The 23,679-nt window shown below is 37.0% G+C and overlaps 1 protein-coding gene across 2 annotated transcripts in view; it reads right to left on the bottom strand.

Annotated features, from left to right (window-relative positions):
- The window catches only part of Grid2 (glutamate ionotropic receptor delta type subunit 2), a 1,491,717-nt gene that overhangs the window by 629,562 nt on the left and 838,476 nt on the right, over nucleotides 1–23,679 (bottom strand). For both annotated transcript variants that reach the window (XM_087659390.1, NM_024379.2), the window contains 2 exon segments: nucleotides 17,919–18,092; nucleotides 9,656–9,817 (listed from right to left, as the gene is read on the bottom strand). In XM_087659390.1, coding sequence (XP_087515516.1) covers nucleotides 9,656–9,817; nucleotides 17,919–18,092 — 336 coding nt within the window.

The following is a 23,679-nucleotide window of genomic DNA, read 5'->3' as shown; positions in this document are numbered from 1 at the left end:
CACTGACTACTCTTACAGAGGTCCTGAGTTCAATTCCCAGCAACCACATGGTGGCTCACAATTATCTAATGGGATCTGATGCCTTCTCTGGTGTTTCTGAAGACAGCTACAGTGTACTCATATAAATAAAATAAATGAATATTTTTAAATGTGCTGTTACTTGCTTTATAAGACAAGTGAACTGAAATTTGAACATTTATTGGTGAATTCTGAGGGTCTTTTTAAAAGGCTATAAATGATATTTGCTTATGTTTGTTCATACACACACACACACACACACACACACACGCACACACACACACAGAAAAATATACTTGGGAATATGGAGAGAAAAGTCCTGTGTCTTCCTCAATACAACTCTTCCCTATGTTTTGAAACTGGGTCTCTCAACTAATCTAGAGCTTTCCAGATTTGATACATTAATTGACTATCAAACACTACTGATAATTTTTAATGGAAATACTAAGGATCTGAAATCCGATCTTTTTGATTCCATGGTGTGTACCTAAGCCACTGTGCAATTTTGAAAATCACCATGACAAAAGTCTGTTTATTTGTGAAAAGTGTATTTTATAGTTCAAGTTGTATTCTTGCATATCATGTCTTCATAATTTCTCTTTTTCTCCATCAGACATGTACATACTCAATGATGTATTATTGCTTTCCCACAGATAGCCAACATATTCTTTTTGTCTAAGGATTTATATTTTGAAAGATTTCAAACAAAATAAGCTGTATCTCACCTTGCCCATGGCATAAGCCATCTTTCTATCCAGGACTCCTCTTTATCATTACTTCCTGCAACCTCCAAATTACTTCTCAGTCCCCTGAAAACCTGCCAGCTGTACATGCCACTGTGGATGTAGAGGCTGCAGCATGACTCACGTCTGTTCTCAGGAGTAGTAGGAGTCTCTATGATTGTGCCCATTTATGTTCTGTCCCCATCACTAGAGCTCTACAATGGCTCCTTCCCTGGAAGTCTGAGGGCATTTTGAGTTATCAATACCTTGCTTCAGACACTATAAGAATACCTTATCCCATTCGATATTATGCTATTTTAGTTAAGTGATCTAAAAGTACATTATATGGCAGCATTTAATCATCACTTAGTGAATGAAAATATTTTACTTTGGAAACTGGATATTTTTGATATTTTTGGCATTCAAAAAACTCTTTGTTAAACATCAACATGTTTCAACATATATCTTTTAACTATCAACTAAAATGAAATAATATACTGTTACAGAAAACCCTGATACACTAGCATTTTTTAGTTTTTGAAAATAAGAATTAAAAAATAATTACCACAAAGATTTAGGAAGAAATTGAACAATTAAGGCAATGTGAAAATACTTGAGTCAGAGAATTTTGATTAACTCATTACAGAGTACAAATAAACAAGCTAGCGATTTTTATTTATAATCACAAATTTTCAATATAATATTTTTCATTTGTCCTTTTGTTTTATACAAATCTATAATCATTTCTTTCTAATACTTAGGTCTGATTTCATATGAAATACATTTTCATCTTTTAATCTATCAAGTAAGTTCCTTTTTGTCATTTTTTTCTAGAACAGATAATTCTTTCCATGTGTTCTATGTATTTAAAAAATTAATCAACCTTTGTCATTGTATATATGATTGATTTCAATTGAGGTGTCAGCTAGAGTGTCTCACCATCTGGATCATCTTCCTCACAACTCTGCACAGCAAAGCCTGTTACTATTTAGGTCTCTTTTGAGATGCCATAAGGTCCCTCCAACTCTTTCTAATTATTTTCTATTTTAAGCCATGTCCCAATAGAACCAGTTCTGTGATGGAAATTTGATTGTACATAGGACGTTTGCTTAAAGTACTTTGGAGAAACGATATGAAAGAGACTAGAAGAGGCAAGACTGGGTCAAACAAGAAGTAAAACTGAGGAGCCAACAAATGTGGTTGTATGTATCTCAAGATTAAGGAAAGGAAGGGATTAAACCATTTAGTTTGATAGTAACCATTTGGTATAGAATTCTCTCAAGAAGTAGGGAAAACTTCAGAGCAAAAAATATAAAGAAATTTATCTCCATTACTGTGAGCCTTCATAGATATGTTCAGTGAGAATCTTGGTTTCTTTGAAAAAATACAGAAGTATTATAAGAATATGTTTTGTTTTGAATGCCAAGTGTAGGATACCAGGGTGCTTCAGATTAGCCATAGCAGCTGACTATGATTTGTCTAGTGCTCTAGCAGGGTTGTGATTTTGACAGCTGCAGATAGTTTCTGCAAGTGTGTGAATTCTAGGGACTCTTCAGAGGTTATATAAATTCTTGGTCCCCAATAGGCATTGTTGCCCTTGGTGGGTTGTTGCTTGTTTGTCATTAGTTGTAGTTTATTAAGTAACCATGGACAAAGAAGAGACAACCAGAAGAAATTAAATATCATAACAGGAAAAATTAAGCATGCCTCAAAGAATGCAATGTCCTAATCTGCAGGAAGTGGTCTAATGATAACTATGTTCCCTTTCCTCTCTATGTTTTTTTTCTTTCCTATCTAGAGTTAAGGGGAGATGAAATAGAAGAAAAATACTCATAAAATAGCCAAAAGTCTGGCTACAGGCATGCTATGTCCTTCCAATGTATTTGGGAACCATTACTGTCACAGGTCTTAAAGAACAAGTGTCCATATAGTCAATATTTAGTACTAGGTTGTAAGTTTTTTGAGTAATACTATAAAAGAGTTTGCAATATGAATTTCATAATAGAGACATATTTTCCACGTTTTATAACCACCTGCTAAAAGAGTGATAGATAAGTGAATGAAATACAATTTTTGCAATCATTTCAATATCAAGGATCTTAACTCTGTATCTAATCTAGGGCAGTAAACCTATAGGCACCGGTAGAGTTTTCTGCCTCGCAGTAGAAAGCAACAGAATATTCAAAACCCAGAGTGAGGTTTAATCAAACCCAAAATAGGAACCACAAGTACCAAGGTTTCACAGCTTCTGGTTACAGACATAGGCAAGAGACCTGAACTGACCCAGCACCTGAAAGATGCACAGACACATTATGGGAGTCATCAATCAGCTGTGTAGAGAGCTGGAAATCCATGGAGGATGCTGTAGTTGCCTTAGAGTAAGACCATAGACAGGAGTCACACAGCTTCCAGCCCAAACTACAAACCCATGCAAGAGATTTGAATTGACACAAGACAGTACCTGACCTTCAGAACGGGACTAAGAATGGAGCTTCAGATCCTACATATCAATTCCATGACATAAAGTGATACCTCATTTAGCCCTATGAGTTAGTAATCTCTTGAACATTGCAAACGCCTCCATTGAAAGAATTTTTAGAAAAGATAAAAGAAAGCAGAAATCTCTACCAACAAACTAACTCTAGATGTTCAAGTTGGAGCATAAAAACAAAAACAAAATGGAAAAAAATCAAAATAATATGCTGTTACAGGATAGTACAAGTTCCACACTAATGACTCCCAGAGAGAATGATTTGGAAAAACTACCCAAAACAAAGAATTTAAAAGCATAAACACAACACTGTTGAAACAACTCAAGGATGATGTGGTTTCACTCCAAGCTCACAAAAATGAACTAAATGATGAGGTCAATCCAATATATGAAGACAGAATTCAATAAAAAGATTTATTAAAAAAAAACAAACTAAATTGGAAATGAAAAAAAAAACAAACTAAGCTGGAAATGAAACACTCTATATAAGCCAAATGAAAAGTTCAGTGAAAAGCTTCACCAATATGCAAAACAGGTTCTTCAGTAGATATGACAGAGTAATTGGGCTAGTCAGTAAAAATCAGTGATGTATTAAGTGCGTGCACGTGTTTGTGCGCGTGTGTGTGCGGGGTTTACAGAACACAGGAGACTGATGAGATATGACAAAATGAGTGAATCTCCTAATTATGGGCATAGATGCTATGGGGACATTCTCTATGTGCTATGAGATCCAGCTGCACTATCCCTGGGCTTTTACCCAGGCTTACACACCCTACAAGACACTTACACACATATGTGCATAGCTGCTCTACTCACAGTGATAGGAGATAGAATCAACCTAGACGTCTGTCAACAGAAGAATGGGTGAGGAAAATATGGAGCATATACATAATGAAATATTACTCAGATGGAAAGAAACATGAAATTTTCAGTCAAATAGATGATATTTAAAGAAAAGAAAACTTAACTGAGTGAAGTAACTCAGGCCTCAAAAGACAGTGCTGCGTGTTTTCTCTCATAGGTATGTTCTGTTGTTTAACTTGAAACAATGTTGAAAGGTGGAAACTGGTGTTCAACAGAGAATATACTTTAAGGGAGGAACAATAATTGATTAAAACAATTAAAATATAGAGTTATGTAATACTAGGTACACAAAAGCTTAATCAAGAAAGTGCGTGACTGATTGGGAAAGTCAGGGAATAAAGGTGAGAGCTAGCTCAAGGAGAGATGTATGAAAAGCCACAGGATTAAAGCACGATTGGATGACAAGCTGCATGCATGGGGCATAAAAGAAGATGTGGGTAGGGGGCTTCAGAGGTTAAAGGATTAAGTTTGGATAAGGATGTGAGATAAAGAAGGAAGAGAAGAGTGTGTGAGTGATTCAACTAAAGCCAAGAATGCAAGCCTTATGGAAAGACACTAATTAATATGATAACTTCTAAATAAAACCTGGGAGTTTAAATAGAATTATCATGCATGAATGCACAAAGCCCCTGTATAGCATTGGTTAGTAAGTGAAAATGACAATGCCAGGCACAGTATACCTCCCTATTAGTTATACTGGGAAGAAGGCCACACAAGTCACCTAAAACAAAACAGGCTGTTGGTTATCTATCGTACCTACATGGGAAGACATATTGCTGAAAATGCCACGCATTTTTGTTTCAGGACATTGAGAAATTAATTTAAAACCAAATGTCAGGCTTCCTTCTGGATGGCTAAGCTTTTAAAGTGCTGAAGGTTCTATGTGTGCTTCTGGAAGAGAGAAGAAATTAATAGTGCCACCCAGTGCTGGACTCTTCCTGCCATAATATTAAACTGTTAGGTGCAGTCTCCCTACTGGTATAGTCTTGGCATTGTTGCTATGGATAACTAATCATTTTACTCTAAAATTTGGTCAAAAAGGGTCTCAAACATGGTCAGAGGTTTTTTTAGTTTTTTTTTTCTTTGAGGGTGCTCCCACTTGTAGGTCTTCTATGCTCCAATGGATGACTCCACACTAAAGTACATCTGGGCAGTATTAATTGTCCTTAATGGGTAATCAAAACAACAAGAGCAACAAAAATAAGACATGAAATAGAGAAGACATGCCAAAAGTACACTGTGAGATACAGGAGGGAAATGAGAGGTGTATATGATCATATTTATTATATATATGTATGAATATCTTAAAAATAAAATTATAATAAAAATTAAAAGATAATAGGCAAACAAACTTTTAAGCTAAAAAAGGAGGAATATTTATACTTGTCAAGATGGGGCACAGGTTACCACTTAAAGAGTAGGAATAGATAAACATAGCATAGCCTCTTTGCATGGGCATGGTATAGATGTGCTATTTGCCAGAGGGCTGATATGTCCTGCCCTGAGTACAATAATTTATAAATGTTATAAAGAGATCCTTTCAGCTGTGATTCTTGAATCTGTTGTCTGTAGATTCTTCTGCCTTTTGTATCTGGTCAACATCTACTCATTTTACATATTTAATTAAATTAAGCATATTTGAAAGCTCATTATCTGTTATGAAACATCAACAAATACAGTTAAAGCACATGCCCACATCTTCCTAAGTATGAACATTGCAACTGCAATTAAACATACATTAAAATAGTCATGATAAAAGCTGCAAAAACAGTCATGGACATTTAGAAAAGGTCTTTATAATAATAGAAATTGCTATTCCCATCATTTTAAGGTATAGGTGTTTTCTTAACCAAATGAGTTTGGCCAGGGTATTGCAAGCATTAGCATGAGCAAGGAAAAGGGTAAATGACATCAATAACATAAAATACTAAGAAACATGGTACTTAGAACTAATAATCAATACAGTCTTTAGTAAATCATTTACTTCTCCTGTGGTGTGGTTCTCTACATTTTAAATTTGGGGAGACTGGGTTAGAATAATATTATAAAATAAGTTAAAATAATATAATGCTATTTTACCATACTACTCTAAAATTATGTTATTAATAAAAATCAGAATTTTAAGATTAAGACATTAGTATTTTCTGTATCATAAATTAAAAAATATTTTTTAAATAATAATCTTGATAGACCTAATTCTTGTAAATATTTTGATGTAAGATAATACAATATAAATTATACATTTGGAAGTGGAAGTAAATGCAGTTAGCCTAGACAAGTTTAAGATGCTTTAAGAAAGGTGAAGTGATAACCCTAATTTTATTTGCAAGTGATATCTACATGTATTTGAAAAGCACAAAAAAGTATAAGAAGCTGTTTTTAAAGTTTTCAGAGCAATCCAAAAGAAAATAAATATCAATAACTTCCTTATCTCTAATGTATATCCCATTCATAATAGTGTGTGCACACACATACAGCAATACACATATACAGCACACACATACAGATATATGCATTCAACACACTTACATAGAAACATAGAAACATACATGTATAAACAATGCATATATGCATATTCAATATATATATGAAACATACACATCACATATGCTTACAACGTTACAATAACACACATATGTAGACATAACATACACACATACATAGACCCACAAATAAACAAATATACAACATACATTTATGTGTATATAAAGCACATATACACATGCACTTAAATACAGATACATAAATAGAACAGTAGTAACATACTTTAAGACCGAGTGCAGTGGAAAAATGAAAGAAGAATATAAATTTTTCAGGATGATTACGAAAAAAGGACAATATAGATGATAGGAGCTCAATCTTTAGAATTACAATTCTTTTAAAGATCATATACAAAAATTGTGTATACAACAATGATATGGGGTGCTGGTACTATACGTTTTTTTGTTTGGGGGATGGAGAGGGATTTTGTCCTTTACTTCCTATTGGTTGAACATCTGCTTTACTTGTAGTATTGTATTACCACTTCCTACAATGCATTTCAGAACTAAAACAGGGGTCTCTGGGAACAGTGACCTTCTATTGCACTACAGTTGTCAGCTGCGTCGTGTTCCAAAGCCTGTGTTCCATCCTGGTATTAAAATACAATTAATTCAGGGCCAGATGTCCATTCTTGTACTTATCTGCACTCTGTATAATTTGTTCAAAATAAACCAATATTGTATATCTCTGTAAAGTGTATACAGCATGCCCTTAACATAGATGTGCTGTGTTTACATGAATATAAATCCAAATGTTGTCACGAGAATATTAACACCACGATTAAAAGTCAGAACTCGTTTGTGATGTATGCATACTGCCTTTCTCTCATCATGCTTTGCCTTGCCTTGTCTCCCATTTTGGCTCCACCATATGGATAGGCTGCAATGAAAGTCAATGCCACAGCTGCATATTTAATACTAATGGGGGATGTCTCTAGCTCCCATGGATGGCAATGTTCTTCAGCTCCAATTCTCAGCCTCTAAACAGGCTTACCTAATCCCTGGGCTTTGGCCACCTCTGGTGGCCCAGCCAACACCCACTCTTCTCTCTTGAGTTGCTATGTGAGTCCAACAGACTCTTACAGTGTTTAGCTGTGTGCAGTATCTCCAGTCCCAATGTTTGAATAGAGTGACCCAAAACACTTCTATCAGGAAGGGGGAAAAGATACAATTGGGGAAAATTAACTCCATCCTCTTAAGGTTAATTTAAACCAATGAATCTCAGCCTCTGGATGAAGACAGTTTGAAGGATGTATATCAGATATCCTCCATATCAGACACTTACATTATGATCCATCAGCAAAATTACATTTATGAACTAGCAGTGAAATAATTTTATGGTTGGGATCACCATAACATGAAGAACTGGATTAAAGGGCAACAGTATTAGGAAGATTGAGAACTACTTATTCAACTGTAAGGTAAAAATGTAATGTGGCATCATGTCATTATAATTCAAAACTTTCCAGACTTGGGATTTATAAATTTTAAAATTTTGTAAATTCATAAATTTTGAATGTGAGGTAGATATCTGCGTAGTATTATGCAAATAGCTATTCAGGATAGTATTTCATTATTATAATAAGTAATGACTTCAAATATAAAAGTGCAACAGCAAATCGCTTTATATATCAAACTGGTACTTGTGAAACATCCGTATGTTATGGTGTCTCTTTCCTTCATACTGTAGTCTCATTGAATAAATATTTCCTAAGTAACCCCTAGGCCACTGCTCTCTTTTTGGAGAAAGCTTTGGGAGAACAGATAGATGCAGGTTCCTGTGTCCTCTCCAAATCATGAACTAATAAATTGGCAGCTCGGACTCATGTTCAACAACCTCCCTTGGATTCGCACCTGCCAGCTCTCTACAGAGATGGTGCCGGGAGATTTGGCAGCACCTTAAATTCTATTTGTTTTATTCATTTTCCATTGCAAAAATGTCCCTCTGCCAGTGTGTTCAACATATCTAATTCTTAAGTACTTTGGTTGTTAGCCTAAATTCTCAGCAAAGTGATTCTTCATAAAGAAGAAATGCTATCAACATCAACATCAGTCCATTGAAAAATCACTTTCCTTTGCTTCCTGTTCTTTGAGAATCCATTTTACATGCAATGTGAAATTTTTCTAGACAATTCACTGTATTTTCTAAATGTGTGCATATTTCAAGTGACTAGTCATTCTTTTTGCTTCCGGAAAGAAAGGCAAACGTAGGAGAAAAGAAAAAGGACAGGTAAGGTAAACGACACAAACCTTCTCACTGCTGTCTCCTGTGTAAAGGGGACAAGAGAAATTTGTTTGTTTTATTAATCATTTCATTTTAAATCAAAGAAGCTGTGCAAGACAAACGGAGAATGTCAGCCAGGATGACATGACAGAGAGGCTAATCAACTGCAGAGTGCTTATACCACTGAGAAGAGACAAATGGCATCCCCTTGTGGGGATGGAGCAGGTAGCTAAGCACAGTCAGGTCACCCCGGAAGGCCATCCCCTGCCAGTGAAGAAGTATACAATCGGTTCCCAAAATAGCTCGCAGTACAGTAACCTATTAACTGTTTAGAATTGTGTTTATAATAGAAGATAAATGTCCTTGCGTCCAATGGCTTACCTTGTTTTACTCAAATGAGGAACCACGAGGCCTATTGTGAGTGTTTTCAGCTGTGATGGTATGGTCGATAAATCAAAAGACAAAGGAACAACATTTCATACCTTGTAACATGCACCATAAAACCTTTGTTTCTTTACCCTAAAGGCATGACCATGACAATTTAAATTTTGCACCTTCCATGGCAATTTAAATTTCTCTTCTTGTATAATTTATCTTATAAAGAAGATCTGCCTTTTCTATATATCTTTGTCTTTCATAAATATTGCATTCCTCCATTTTCTGGTCTGAGTTTACAGCATTGTCAGTTAAAGAGAAAACAAACTTGTAAAAGATCCCTAGCCACAACCCCACCTGCCTGCTCACCCAGCTTTGTGTACCAGTGCAGAGCAGGGCCCTCTTCCTCACGGATAGTTACCTTCTTGATGGTCTCCAGCATGGACCGCCCTCCCTGCCAGGGCTTGGAGTTTTTCCTGATACAGGACAAGCTCGCCATGCTGTGCCACTTCCGGTCCTCCAGCTTCTTATGGAAGGCGTTTGCAAGCAGAAGCACCGTGTCATAGATGTAAAGGTTAGAAATCTGGAAAGACATTAGACAGCAGTCATCAGACCCTCCACTCTGGGCATCTACAGGAGTTATGACAGCTTGGCAGCTCTCCTGCCATCCATAGATGCTTCACTGAGTTGTTTACTAGTTTTCCCACTGAGTACAAGGCCTGTCTGATTCTATACCTCAGTTGCTTTTCTGGCTTATGTGGGCATGAAAGAGAAGATTAAAAAAGAGTAGCTTTGACAGAGGCAAGGCTGTTAGTGTCTGTCCTTAGAAAAATCTCCCGGTCCTTATTTCTCTCTGAAGAGTCAGAAGTCTTAAGACTTTCAAATTGAGAGGGACCCTGAGTAATAAAGTTTCTCAGTATGTCAACTTTCCACATTTTGGTTATTCACATGGATTCAACTATCAACATTGTTTCAAATATGATCGTATAAGAATGTCATAGGATCCAGAGTGGGAAGCAGTCACTTTTGTGTGATTGTAGAGACCTCTATAATGAGAAAGAATGGTGATCAGAAGTATTCATAAACACCAGAATGACTTAATTAATACAAAGAGCTGTGGTGATACACAATACCACGATTGAATGACAGGACAAATGCCATGATCAGCCGGTCAACTGTGCATGTGTGCTTTTGATAACTTCCTTTTGTCTACAATAACCATGCTTTCTACATGGGTAGTTAAGTGAATTATAGCTGAGTTTTCCCCCAAGGTCTATTGCAATCCTTCAATAAGTCTTGCCAGGATGACTGTCAATTACTAACGTTGCCTAGGTTTTAAGAGGATATTAGAATTTATCCAGGAAGCATGACCATGAAGAGAGGTAAGACATCAGCGAAAGCCTCTAAATGTCAGTATATTGTCTCTCAGAAGGAAAACTTTGCAAAAATTAAGCTGAGCAAGAGGTAGTGATAGAAACTCATTTTCACCTTGAAGCACTCCGGCTTTCTTAGGTTTTCTAGTGCCATATTTTCACAGTCTTTCTGGCAAACCAAGGGGAGGCTATGCAGATTGTCAGTGATTATAATTAATCAAGAAGGAAATTCACAATGTCGTCTCTGCACATTACAGAATGCTGCGGAGATCCAGCCAGTGGGATAATTAGATGCATGCGCAGCCGTTAGACAGAATGTCCCAACAACCTACAATGTCCCCTTGTGGGTTTCGTTTCTCATCTCAGAGAATCTTTAATCATATGGGATTGCTAGGCATCATTTTATGTGCAAATATATAGAAGATGTGCACTAGTAGATGTGGGAATTTCTTTGAAGAGGTATTGAAGACACTTATGTACTCTGTAAGACTGAAGTAATTTTTATACAGAAATGTCCGGGCAGGCTGTTGTCACTATCACCCAACACGGGTAACTGTTGGAGGAACTAGGTTAGATTGGTAGAAATCTATTGTGAGTGAAGTATGAGATCTAAGGCTAAAGGTGGCTCCTGAACTCAGGTCAGAATGAGACTGCAAGGTCCCAACAGAAAAATGAAAAAAAAAAACACACGGAAGATGAGTGGGTCATATCCAATAATCCACAGACATTTTTCAATAGAATTCTTGAAATGACATAAATGATATGCCCTGAGTAGCTTCTCTTGAACCACACCACACCCCTGCTTCCTACTTGTCTTGGACCACTCTTCAAACCTGTTTCCTTGCCTGTCCTGAAACACTTCTTACATTTTGCTTTCCACTTGTCCTGAACCACTCCCTCCACCTGCCTTCTTGCCTGTCTTGAACTACTCGTCACATCTGCTTCTGAGTCTATCCTGGGTCACTTCTCACCCCTGCTTCCCAGTCTGTCCTGAGCCACTTCTCACCCCTGCTTCCCAGACTGTCCTGGGCCACTTCTCACCCCTGCTTCCCCGTCTATCCTGGGTCACTTCTCACCCCTGCTTCCCAGTCTATCCTGAGCCACTTCTCACCCCTGCTTCCCAGACTGTCCTGGGCCACTTCTCACCCCTGCTTCCCAGACTGTCCTTGACCACTTCTCACCCCTGCTTCCCCATCTATCCTGAGCCACTTCTCACCCCTGCTTCCCAGTCTATCCTGGGTCACTTCTCACCCCTGCTTCCCCGTCTATCCTGAGCCACTTCTCACCCCTGCTTCCCTGTCTATCCTGAGCCACTTCTCACCCCTGCTTCCCCGTCTATCCTGGAACCCCTTCCACCTTCATCTAAATTTTGACCCTTCCTTTGCTTTTGTGAGATGGCCTGACAGAATCTTTCTAGGTGCTTTTTTTCTCCCTCCAAATAGCTAACTTTTGTCACATTCTGTTCAAAGGTTACACTGCAGGAGAATCCTTTCCTGATAATCCTTCTTTCTGTCTGATGACCTAGGCAGTCCTTTAAAAGGTAATTTATTTCATGAATGTTTCATAGAGGAATGTACTACATATCTGGTCCACCCAATGATTCCACTCTCCTTTAGCCTCTTCCTACCATGACCACCCACCCCCTTAATGTTCCCAATTGCCTTTCCCTTTCCATGCATTTTGCTTCTTCTTTGATCTACTGTGTTAAACAGGACCACTCTCCCATACACTGGATGAAGCTATCCCTGAAGCAGAAGTTGCTGTGTCATTCCCTGAAGATAATGACTTCTCCTCCCCTAAAGATCTTGACAGCCATCCTTTCTGTGGCTTCAAGAAAACTCAGTTCATCCATCCCTTGGAAATTGCTGTGCTGTTAAATGTTTTTAGAGGTGAATGATGATGTGTGCTGTATGTCCTTTTTCTATGTGATTTTGTTTTCTTATTTTTTTTAAATCTCCTCTTGACTTATCTAACAGTCTGGAACATACTTGGGTTTCAATAAACAATTGTCAAAATAAGTCAAAGAATGGGAAAAATGGAGAAAAGAACATCAGGTTGAAAGTCAGGTGATTATGACAGAAATTGAGATATAAGGAATTTGGGCATTTTTTTCATACCTGACAGTTCAGAGAGTCTTTTTCTTCATACCTAAGACATATTTCCGGAGCACTTTTGCTCATAGTAAAGGCCACATTGCAAACAGTCTACTCAGACCTTTTCTGAGCTGTTAATTCTCCTAGTCTATTACTTCTTCCTCAAGCAGGTTCTCATTCTCCTCTGAGGTTCACCTTTGCTCACCTCCATTTCAACACCATCTACTGATCTTCCAGTCACTGTCTTCATGAGGTCTTTGACTCCTCCTACACAGTGATGCCAAGCCATCTGTCTGAGTGTAAAAAGCTGATTTCAAGTTTTATGCACATTTTCATCCCTTACACACACGAGTGACTGGCTGAAAATATGAACATGACCCCATCTTTTGCAATCTTGCACTCCAGCATCCATTCTCTCACAGCTTATTCATGTTCCTGCCACCCCCTTGTTCTCTGACACCAGCAAACCTCCAGGAACCATCTGTCACTTGCCCTGTAATATCCTCTGTCCTTCTGCTGATCACCAACAGATACAGTTTCAAGGCTGCCTGCCACACTAGGCCTCTTTGTTTGTCTGTCTCTTGTTTCTCCTTTCCCTAAAAAGTTTAATAACTAGAACTGACACATTAATGCAGATGTGAGCTGACTAGGAGATAGGACAGGAAGACAGTCTCTCTCTTGATCTTGGCAAAGTGCTTCTGACACAGAGTCCAAGACTGTATTAAAGTGGTTCACAACAGATTTGACTTGCATTGTGATCATATTGAATTTGCCTTCAAAGTAACGATTTTGAGCAGCTGTCAGACCAAGGCTCTTCTACCTAGATTTTATGTAATTGAGTGTGGAACTACTTGATTTCTCTGGAATTTCACCCTTAAGGATTATTACAAGTCAATACTAACAGTTCTGACCTCAATTATGTAATGCTACATAATCTCTTTCCTCATAGGTTCATGTCTTTTACAATTTTGATCAAGTGGAGATTGACAAGTGAAGAATTAAGTTGGAGGACAGAAGTTTCTGAAAGACTATGCAGAGGCTATTTATCTAGGCATTATGGAAGGTCATGGCTCTGTACTTCAAACTGACCTTAAAAGAATAGCTGGTGGCAAGCAGTACACATCAGAATGTATTCAGTGCCACAGAATGAATCTAAAGCAGGTATAGTATATCAAATCTGTAAGATTCGATTGACATATGTAAGTGATTCAGTTTTACTCAATGATTTAGAGAAAAATAAATAGTTTAGTTGACAGATTATTTAAAATATTTTAGCTTTATAAAATCACTGATGTTACAATGTTAACAGACTATATAAGCATACCATTTTTAGTATTTGAATATTTTTCTATTGACAGAATGTACTGCCTTTGTATCCTTAGGATGGAGGATACCTGAGTGGCATTTCCTTTGCTGGACGTTTCAACATCTTTCTTAAGGCGTTTTGAAGAAAATTGTCAAATATTGTATAAACTTAGTTTGTAATGTATAACACTGGTAGTCCTCCAATATAGTAAACAGATAAAAACTATTTGCAAAGGTCTAGTTTGACTTTGCTTGTTCTAAAAAACAGTCCTATTTTCTTATATGAAGTACTCAAAAGATTACTAACATATTTTACAACTTATTATAAATGGGCACAGTATTGTACACTACTATTATTTGGTATACTAATCTTAAAGGACTGTTATCCTTTGTCTTGAAGACGGTAAAGGTAAATCAATCTCTGGGACCTTGATTCTGCCTCCCACACTTTCCCTGTTCTTTCTAAATTACATTAATGGTATTGTGATCATATCTGCTAGTTCACTGATTGTTCTGAACAATTATTTAGCAAGCCTTGTTTAAGCAAGGATGTATACCCTTCAAATCTTCGAACTGAGGCTAGGCATGGCAGCAGAAGTCTTTAATCCCAAGATTTGGGAAGCAAAGGGAGGTAGATCTCTGTGAGTTCAAGGCAAGCTGAGTCTATAGCGTGAGTTCCAAGACAGCCAGGGCTACATAGAAAAACACTATGTCAAAAACAAAACAAAACAAAACAAAACAAAAACAAAAACAAAAAACCAAAAATAAAACAACAAAAAACAAAACAATAACAACAAACTTCAAACCACATTGTGTTTTCTAATTCACTGAATTATATTCTATGATGAGTTTTGCTCATACAAGGCCAGGTCTGTCCCTCTAAATTGCATTCATAGTCTTATCCCTACCAACAACCTAATACTTGGAAGATATTTTCTTGGAAAAATAGGGAGTCGCCTTTTTTCTCTCCATTACATGCAAACTAAAACATGCAGGAAGGGTTGTTTCCCTCAAACTCTACTATTCACCCTGTCATCGTTACTTATGATGCAACTTCAGCTAATCCAGGGTTATTTGCTTTTTGATTTCGAATTTAAGATTTATGAAATTTGTCGTCAGTGTTTTCCAAATCTGTCATCCCTTTCTAAGTACATTTAAAAGGCCATGGGTAGGACCCTGCCAACTGGTCCATGGTTCCCCATCTTCTCTCAGTTTGTAGGTCTACTCGATGTTAGAATTCAATTTCTAGCCTTACTGCACACCTGAGCCCTATTTGCATTCTTGCATTGGTGGGCACTACTTTTAACTGGGCACTCCAGAATGCTGAGATAAAAGTCTACCTGTGGTCCCGGTTACCTGCTTTGCTTCACAGACTTAAGTTGAGTGGGCTGCTTCTAAGGAGCTCTCTACTCCTGGACTAGCAGGCAGTGAGAACCCAGTGAGAGTTTAGTGCAGAGGACCATTTGATTCAGTTGTTTTCTCTAACTAGAGTGAGATAAAGCTTTAAACCTAAGAAGGGCTGAGTACAGCGTACTCCGCTTGTAGTGGAATACTTTAAATTCAAGAGCTCTGAACTCATTCTCTTAATTATGTAAATCTTCCCATATAAAAAGTTTCTGTCAGTTCTCATTTTCACATAGTAAATATTTAGTTTAATTCTGTCATAGGAATAAATAACTTCTTACATAAGAGGTAAGTTAATATGAAACAATTTCTAAAAAAAAAAAAAAAAAAAAAAACCAAACCTTAATTGTTTTGTTTTCTTTCATTTGTAGATTTGAGAACAAAAGGAAGAAATAAGAGGCGGGGTGGTGTGTCTGTACAACATTCCATAAGTCTGAATGAGGACACAGAGAGAAAATGCTTCCTGTGTGGTTATCTAAATCAACAGTTACACTGTTAGGCAAATGTACTTTGATGTTCTCTGTTTTCCTCAAATGACAGTCGTTGGTGTTCCTAAGTGTTGTTTATATTTTCTGATACTTTGTCCCATGTGAAGAGATTTTAACACTTGATAATTTTCTACATTAAACTTATTTTCTGTTTTCCTCCATTTAGATTCCTGTCATTTTCACGATATCCTCATAATCAATGATGATGTAAGAAATCCATCGTGAACATGAAATTAAAAGCAACACACTAACATTTAGACAAGCATGGTAAGGCTTCAGAGCCTCTGCCATGGAAGAGGCTAAAGCTAACCTCCTTACAACCTAGTAATGGGCAGCTCTTTGAATGCACAATAATCTTGGAGCCATGGGCTTAGTACAAATAAATATGAGGAAATGTTAGGGTAAATAGCAATGTTCTAAACAGCCCGTGAGTGAAAGGGGCTGTGGAATTTAGCTATCAAAGACTTGGTTTTGCACAATTACCTTATGAGATATTGTGGGACACAAATTAGTCTTCTTCAAGTTGTATTCCCACATTATTAAAACACTTTTAGATAGTAAAATATTTTCAGCACTAAACTTTTTAAAGGATGACATTTCTAGAATACATTATATTTTTCTGATTTGCAAATTTGATGATGACTAATCTTTGCGGATACCTAACATCATCCTTTAAATATCCTCGGATGCTGACACAGCACTCCTGCAGTAAACATAGAGACTGCTGTACCACGAAGGTTTGTTTTGCAGTACTGACTACAGGTATAGGTGGATGTGACAGATTGATTCTTTCATCCCCCTGCCTTTTGCAGTGCTGGAGAACTTCTCCTGGTCCCCTGCTGCTGGTGCCTGCTTTCTTTAACACCGGTTTCCAATGGACAGATTGAGAACTCCAGTAGAAGAGGAAAATAGCTGATACAATTTTTCTTTTAAAAAAGAAAGGAAGAGAAAAAGGCTGCAAGAGTTGTTTAAAGGACAAGCTTCTGAGTAAGCTGTGTAAACTTGGTGCTCTCCAGTCTCCTATTCAGAAATTAGTGTTTAATTTGAAATCCTTCTGTAGTGGTAAGAGTGTTAGTGTCCCTTGTGTGAGTTGGGTATGGACAAACAACACTGTGGGATGATTTCATTATGCAGGTGAAGGCAGGTACAGATAGAACGAGGCCTGTCATTGAACAAGATGCAAGGATGGATGGGAGAAAAGTTTGACGCAAGAGGAGGAGCCTGGAATGAGAAGGCAGAGAAGTACGGAGAGAACATGGAGGCTGACGTTAAGAATCCACTCTATATTTACAGGTTGTTATGAATAATCTTAAGGGATGGATTTGTATAGAGCGCTGTATGTTTAGGTGGGCAATTATATCTTACCAATTGGATCAAAGGTTTTTGTGTTGTGTGTTCTTTCATGTAGCGATTTAAGTTTTAGGGAGTGTGTAGACACTGGGCCATCATGGAATTGGGATGTAGGTTTCTGGCAAGATATCCACTAGATACCTTGGGGCACTGCGGTGCCAGTGGGGGTAAAAGACAGTCATTTTTTATAATTTTACAGCACCACAGCACTACAATGCGTTTGGAAGTTTAAATATGCTTTCCTTTCCTATTTTTTAAATAGTTAAAATTGTTCAATCTCGCAATTCTTTTAAAAGGGAATAAATATCCCTGCCTTTTGTGTCCCAGAAGTCAAGCCATTCTGTTCACTTAATACTTTGAAGTGCAACCTTGGGTGTGTCAATCCCAGTCCCCTCCAGGAAATGTCCTGTATCTGCTTGTTTGCTTAGAAGGAAGGAAGATTCACTTATTGTACTTTTCTTAAGAAAGTAGGTATTTTTTCCTACAGTAGGATCAAAAGGATCAAAGACAAAGGCTCTTTCCACTCCTTGCTAAAGGCACTTAGATGTCAGAGGACAGAATGTGCCCAGGAACAATAATGTATGCCACCTCGTTCTAGTGTCACTCAGAGATTTTACTCCAGGCCCCCGAAGATGCACCGTGGAAGATATACTCCACCCTTTAAGACCCACCTCCATATTCTGTGCGAAGGGATCCTTGGGATCACACAGTGTTGAAGAAATTCGATGGTTGCCACGGAAACAGCGCTGACTTATATTCTGGGGGACTGGAAATGTCTGCCGAATAATTGTTAACCTTCCAATGGACCTTCTGACAAGTTCCTGAACATCCACATCATTTATTTCCTAAAAGATAAGAAGAGGGAGAATTAGCAGCTCTTAAATATAGTAGCAGAAATACAAAAGAATTGCTGGCAAGTTATTTGGAGGTACAAAGGACTCTATTGCCCTAACACATCTCCTTCATTTAACTAGCATTTAATGAAAGTTGTGTGTATTTATCAAAATACTGAATCCAGTCAACCTTGCTTTCTCTCGCTTTATATTATGTAACCTGATGGCTAAACAAGTCTACACAGAGCATGTGGCTTAACGGTGCTTTATTCAAAGCAATTATAATAACCAATTATGCTGAAAATATAAGAGAAAAATATTGAAAGTTGACAAAGTAAGATTCAATTACAGTTTATTATTCATTAATATCTTTCAATATATTTCGTGTACCAACGAAGGAAGATGCAATGTAAGATGCATCCTTCTTTTTCTTAGCCAGGAAATTGAGGGTTTTAAAGAAGTAAGTAAAAGAAAGCAAAGGAGACACTATTATAAAATGTTTTCTTACTGATATCCATATATGTCTCTTTTTGGAAGGAATCTGTTCTCAATAAGTACTGGTGAAAGAGTTAACTTTCACTTTGGTCACCTCCTAAATGTAATTAGCTCTGGTGATTAGCATGAACCCTGTCAATGATACTGACTGTGTAGGCATGCTTGCCAAACTCTAAGAGATTCATTCTCTACTCCCTTCACCACGCGTCCCTATTCTGAAATTAGGTTCTAAGTTTAGGCTCAATAACCAACAAAGAAATACTGTACAAATAATAATGTCTCGTGGACACACATGTTTTACTTGGGATATGAAGCAAAGTGATAAACATAAGTTTAAGTTTCCCAACCGTCTCTCCTAAAGCAGCTTGTGCTCCATCGTGGCCATTTGAAACCTTTTAAGCCAATAAAGCTTTTTGTGATGAATAGATTATTAGTGTGAATTGATTTTTATGCAATGAAAATGAATGATTTGGCATGGGGTGCTGTGGACTGACATGTACATTTTTTTTGTTTCTATGCAAGGAACCAACCCTATATGATGAAGGGACGCCCAAGTAAGTGTCAATGTGCTTCTTTCTCTACCACGCTAATTATAAATTACCATTCTTTGTGGCGTGTAGCCAGAAAACTCACCCTTTCTTTATGTTCTTTATGAAATACAGGTTTCTCTAAAAATAAAATAACACCTGCCATCAGCTGTATCCAGAGTCGCATCAGGAAGTTCTCGGCGATTAGTCTTTAATGCTCCATAAACAATGGTTTTCAGCAGCTTAAGTCTTTTCCCCTCAGACTGTGTCACTTCTCTGCCCACCTAAACTTGGTCTGGCAAAAGCCTAGTACTGAGCTTTCCATTACCCACTCACAAAGCAGAATTAAAGAGTGTCCAGTCCGCTCTATTTTAATACCCGATTGTCATCTGAAATCTTTTAAAGTGAATTAATATCAACTTTGCTACTCAATATCTTTCGATGTTTTAAAATACTACATTGTACAGTCAGGAAGTTTGACCCAGAAGGTAGCAAATGACACACTGCTTTGCTTTTATGTGAATATGGGATTCTTCTTTCCTAATCCGATAACTATTTACCAAAACTTATCCAACGCTCCCATCGTCATCTGAGCCTCAGATGGTGATGAACTACACGTCGGCATATTAAAGTCAAAACTCTGTAGATTATAAATGCCTACTCTGTATCAGAAAAAATGCTAGCTCCTTTATCTGGTTTTACCTTTTCTTTTAAAAAATGACATCGAATCACTGTTTATTAACACTTTAGAAATTAAAAAAAATACAAGGAGACTCAAAGCTGTTCATTTGGATCATATGTTTTATTCATGGAAGATTTTAGAGATGTCATGGAAAGAAAGAAGGAAATGGTATGTGGTAATTATATAAGAAGCCGCATTGCCCTAATAGAATCATCTTGATTAGTATTTAGGAATGATGGCAATGTAGATTCTAAACACACATTACATCAGTGTTTAGCGACTGATAGGTCTAAAGGACTAAGATCTTCTGTCCTGAGAACTGCCCTAAGACAAACCCTCTTACGCGTCTGTCTCCAAAAGCAGAAAGGGCTGCTGCCAACCCAAAGGTTCCACAAGATGAAGTTCTCAGTTACACACCTTCAAGTAAATCAGAAGGAATGCCAACTTGAATAAAATATGTTTTGTCTGTTATTATTTGAGAAAGGAAAATGAAAGTAATTTTCTGAGAGAAAAGGACCTGCCATTCTGAAGGAAATGAACAGTCTGTCTCAAAAATTTTACTTGTAATTTTAGTTTTGACACTTCATCTTCAAATCTATTCAGAGTGGTGTGGCAGCCTGATCGGGATGGGCCTCACTTTGACAGGGATATCATTTTGTTCTCCAAAAGGTGTGCTCCAAGTGTGGCCAACACAAACTCATACACACATTTACTGGCAGCTGATCAGTTAGTCTAAAACAGGAATTCTTTCAAAACGGGACAAAAGGTTCCTCAGTAAATGGTTGTACTAACATTACAAACGTTTGTGCAAAGAGGGTCTACATTGCTATTTTTAAGATAAATTTACATTATATGACTTTGAAAGCAATTCCATGGGGAACTAGTTTATTAAAAAGAAGGAATGCTGCCTGAGACCCCAGCACCACAAAATATATTAATTGATTTCTGTAAATGGATACTGGAATAGTCAGGTTTTTAAAGACCATGAAGAACCAGAATTCTAATGTTGCCTTTGGTCCTCATTAGCATCTACTTATGAATACACAATTAATACTGTAATAATGTTGTGATAAAAACTGATTTGTCCAGCATAGCTGACTTTTCATTTTTACTTCTTTGAGAAAAAAAGTGTAACACTTTTCCCAATGAGTAATTACTAATAATCATAAATTAGCAAGAGTTAAGTAAACATTCAACTTACATTAATAGTTTAATATAGACCGGACTGTGAACTATGTAAGGGCCGATATTGGAAAATATGAGAAATTATTTGGTAAGAACACAGAAACACACAGTGCCCCCCTCCCGCTTTGGAATTCAGTCATTCTTAAAATCTTGAAATAGGTCAATCTCAGGGTAAAATTAAGAGAAACTGGAAGGCCAAAATGACTTTCGAGATCTATTAAATCAGTTGCTAGCCTAGGCTATATTATTTCAGAAAACAAGAGCTTGTTTTGTTTTCTCACCATGTTCCCTCTTTCACTTCCTTTTCTCTCTTTGCATCTAATGAAGTTCCTTGACCACAGTAAGTACTCGGTAAGTGCTAGGCAACAGAAGTTGTAACGCATGAACCAGTCATAGACGGCTTCCTTTCACAGAATTAGTAGCAGAAAATCTAACAGTAGACATGGAAAATGATAACTAATCCTGATAGCAAATTTCAGTACTTAAAGGTTGTAGTCTGCTATGGTGCAGTTAGAAGATGTTTTTCTGATACGTTTGGGTTCTTCCTTCTATGGCAGAGTAGACCCTTTGACATTTCAGGAAAGTCCAACACTAACATCAAGTAATTTTGCAAACACTATATTGAAATCTGAAATAAAATCATGCGGAAGAGGACAGAATGGTAATTTTCTTCTTGATTGATTATTAACACAGAGGTCAACTAATCAGTAAACTAAGAAAAAGTGCAAAATATCTATTAAATATCTAAGATTTGAAATTTCAGAACGAGAATCTACATCCCCGAACTAAAGACTTCTTCCTTAACCACAGTCCTCTCAGACTTACAGAGGATAACGACTTTAAACTTGTTTTAAGTCTCTGAAACGACAGGAAGTATTGAAGGTCAGAGTCAGCATCACCAGGAACTCAGGAGTTATAAGGATGGCCACTGAAGCAGAGGAGCTTCCTATCTAAGTTCTGGCTTTTGTAAAACAAATAAAGCACCATTTGCTTTAAAGCCGTAAAGGATGCTACTACTGATACAGAAGTCTGTTGTGAAACAGACCCACTGAGCACGGATACTAGAAACACTATCACCAAGCCCTAATTTGATTGATTACACCCTGTGAGCTGTACAGCCTCTCATTAGTACAGGGTACTTGATGCAAATTAAAATGAAATATATTGTTTTCAAGTTTCTACAACTTGTGCCATAATGCATAACGCCAACGTTGATTTATAATCTCTCTCTATAGAACTATTGGTGCAATAAGATTAAATAAATTTTTGCAACCTGTTTTAAAATTAACTACTAAACCATAGTTATGCAAAGTGAAGTAGACAAAATCACTTCCTTCATGTTCAGTCAAATGGGCATGAACATGCCTGTGAGGGCTTTGTTGGTACTCTGGCAGACACTCAGCTTTTTAACAAATTTGAAATATCCATATTTTCACCTTTTATTGAAATAGGATTAAATCACCATGCTTCTATTAATTTTTATAGTAAGCATGTAAATGAGAAAACAAACAAACATGGGAGAGAAGGATGTGGTTCAGGTTTCCTGAAGTACACTTCAAGAGAATGAGGTGGCTGGGTGGACCTGAATTGTAAGAGAGCACTGACCTTGGATGTACTGTCTGATAATCCTTTTCCTTTCAAACAAGTTCATTCTTTGTGTTTCTGTTTGGTTCAGATAAAACCAGAAGCTGATGTAAATGGCATGGGTTATGAACATTTTATTTTTGTTCTAAATGATATTGACTTGCTAGAGAGAAATGGCACTTCTGTCAAGGACTAAAAACGTAAGACCAGTAGTAAAACGCACTAAAGCTTTCAAGCCAGTGATGATCTATCCTTGGAAACATTCACAGTAGAGTCTTCAGGTTGAAGAAAGAATTGAGGTTTTCTATCACCTTCTGTAGTGCTAACATTGAATGAGTGTTCAATGACAAGTTAAGTTGCTTTGTTTATTGGATAGTTTGTTTTGCAACACTGTAGCTAAGATATCATCAAAGACATACATGTTAGTCTACTCTTCTATGTCTGTATAATATAGCTTATAATATGATGGGGAACTTTCCCATGAATTCTAGTTGGCTTTGAATGGCCTTTCCTGTTTTGTTGTTTGACTCCTGTTTGCTTTCAGGATTCAAGTAACACATTAGGAGCAACATTGGAGATGAAAAAGGAAACAGTGCAAGGGTTCTTCCCGCAGTCTCTCCAAAAGATAGGCTAAAATGACCTTCCTTTTAAAAGATTGTATTCATTTGTTTGATCACCCACTAAGGAGGTAAGAAGCCTTTTTTTTTTTTTTTTTACTTCCCAGCCTGCTTTGTGGACACAAGTAGAAGCTCCCTGTCTGATCCACAGCACGAAACCCATGTGGTCTTTTAAGAGAAGTCATGTAAGAGATGAAAAAGGGATTTTTTATTTACAAACAAAAAGAAATCTACAAAATAATTAAAATGAAGACAATAGAGATTTCAAAAGTATAATTCAAAACAAAGCCAAAAACAAATGAAACTTTTCATTGGTAAGACTGCTGTTAAAAATCTCATTATTTCTCCTTAATAATATTTTAAATACTTGGTATTTTTTTTTTAGTTTCTTCAAACTTTAGTTTCCTTTTAGAAAAACAAAAATGCCTATCTGAACGTTTCTGAAAGCTCACTAAATTCTTTTCAGTGTTTCTTTCTTTTTTGTCTGATGCAAATCACTTAGATGGAAA

The sequence above is a fragment of the Rattus norvegicus genome, chromosome 4 (genome assembly GCF_021556685.1).
Source record: "Rattus norvegicus strain SHRSP/BbbUtx chromosome 4, alternate assembly SHRSP_T2T, whole genome shotgun sequence".
Lineage (NCBI taxonomy): Eukaryota > Metazoa > Chordata > Mammalia > Rodentia > Muridae > Rattus > Rattus norvegicus.
This window is presented reverse-complemented; position numbering and strand designations above follow the sequence as displayed.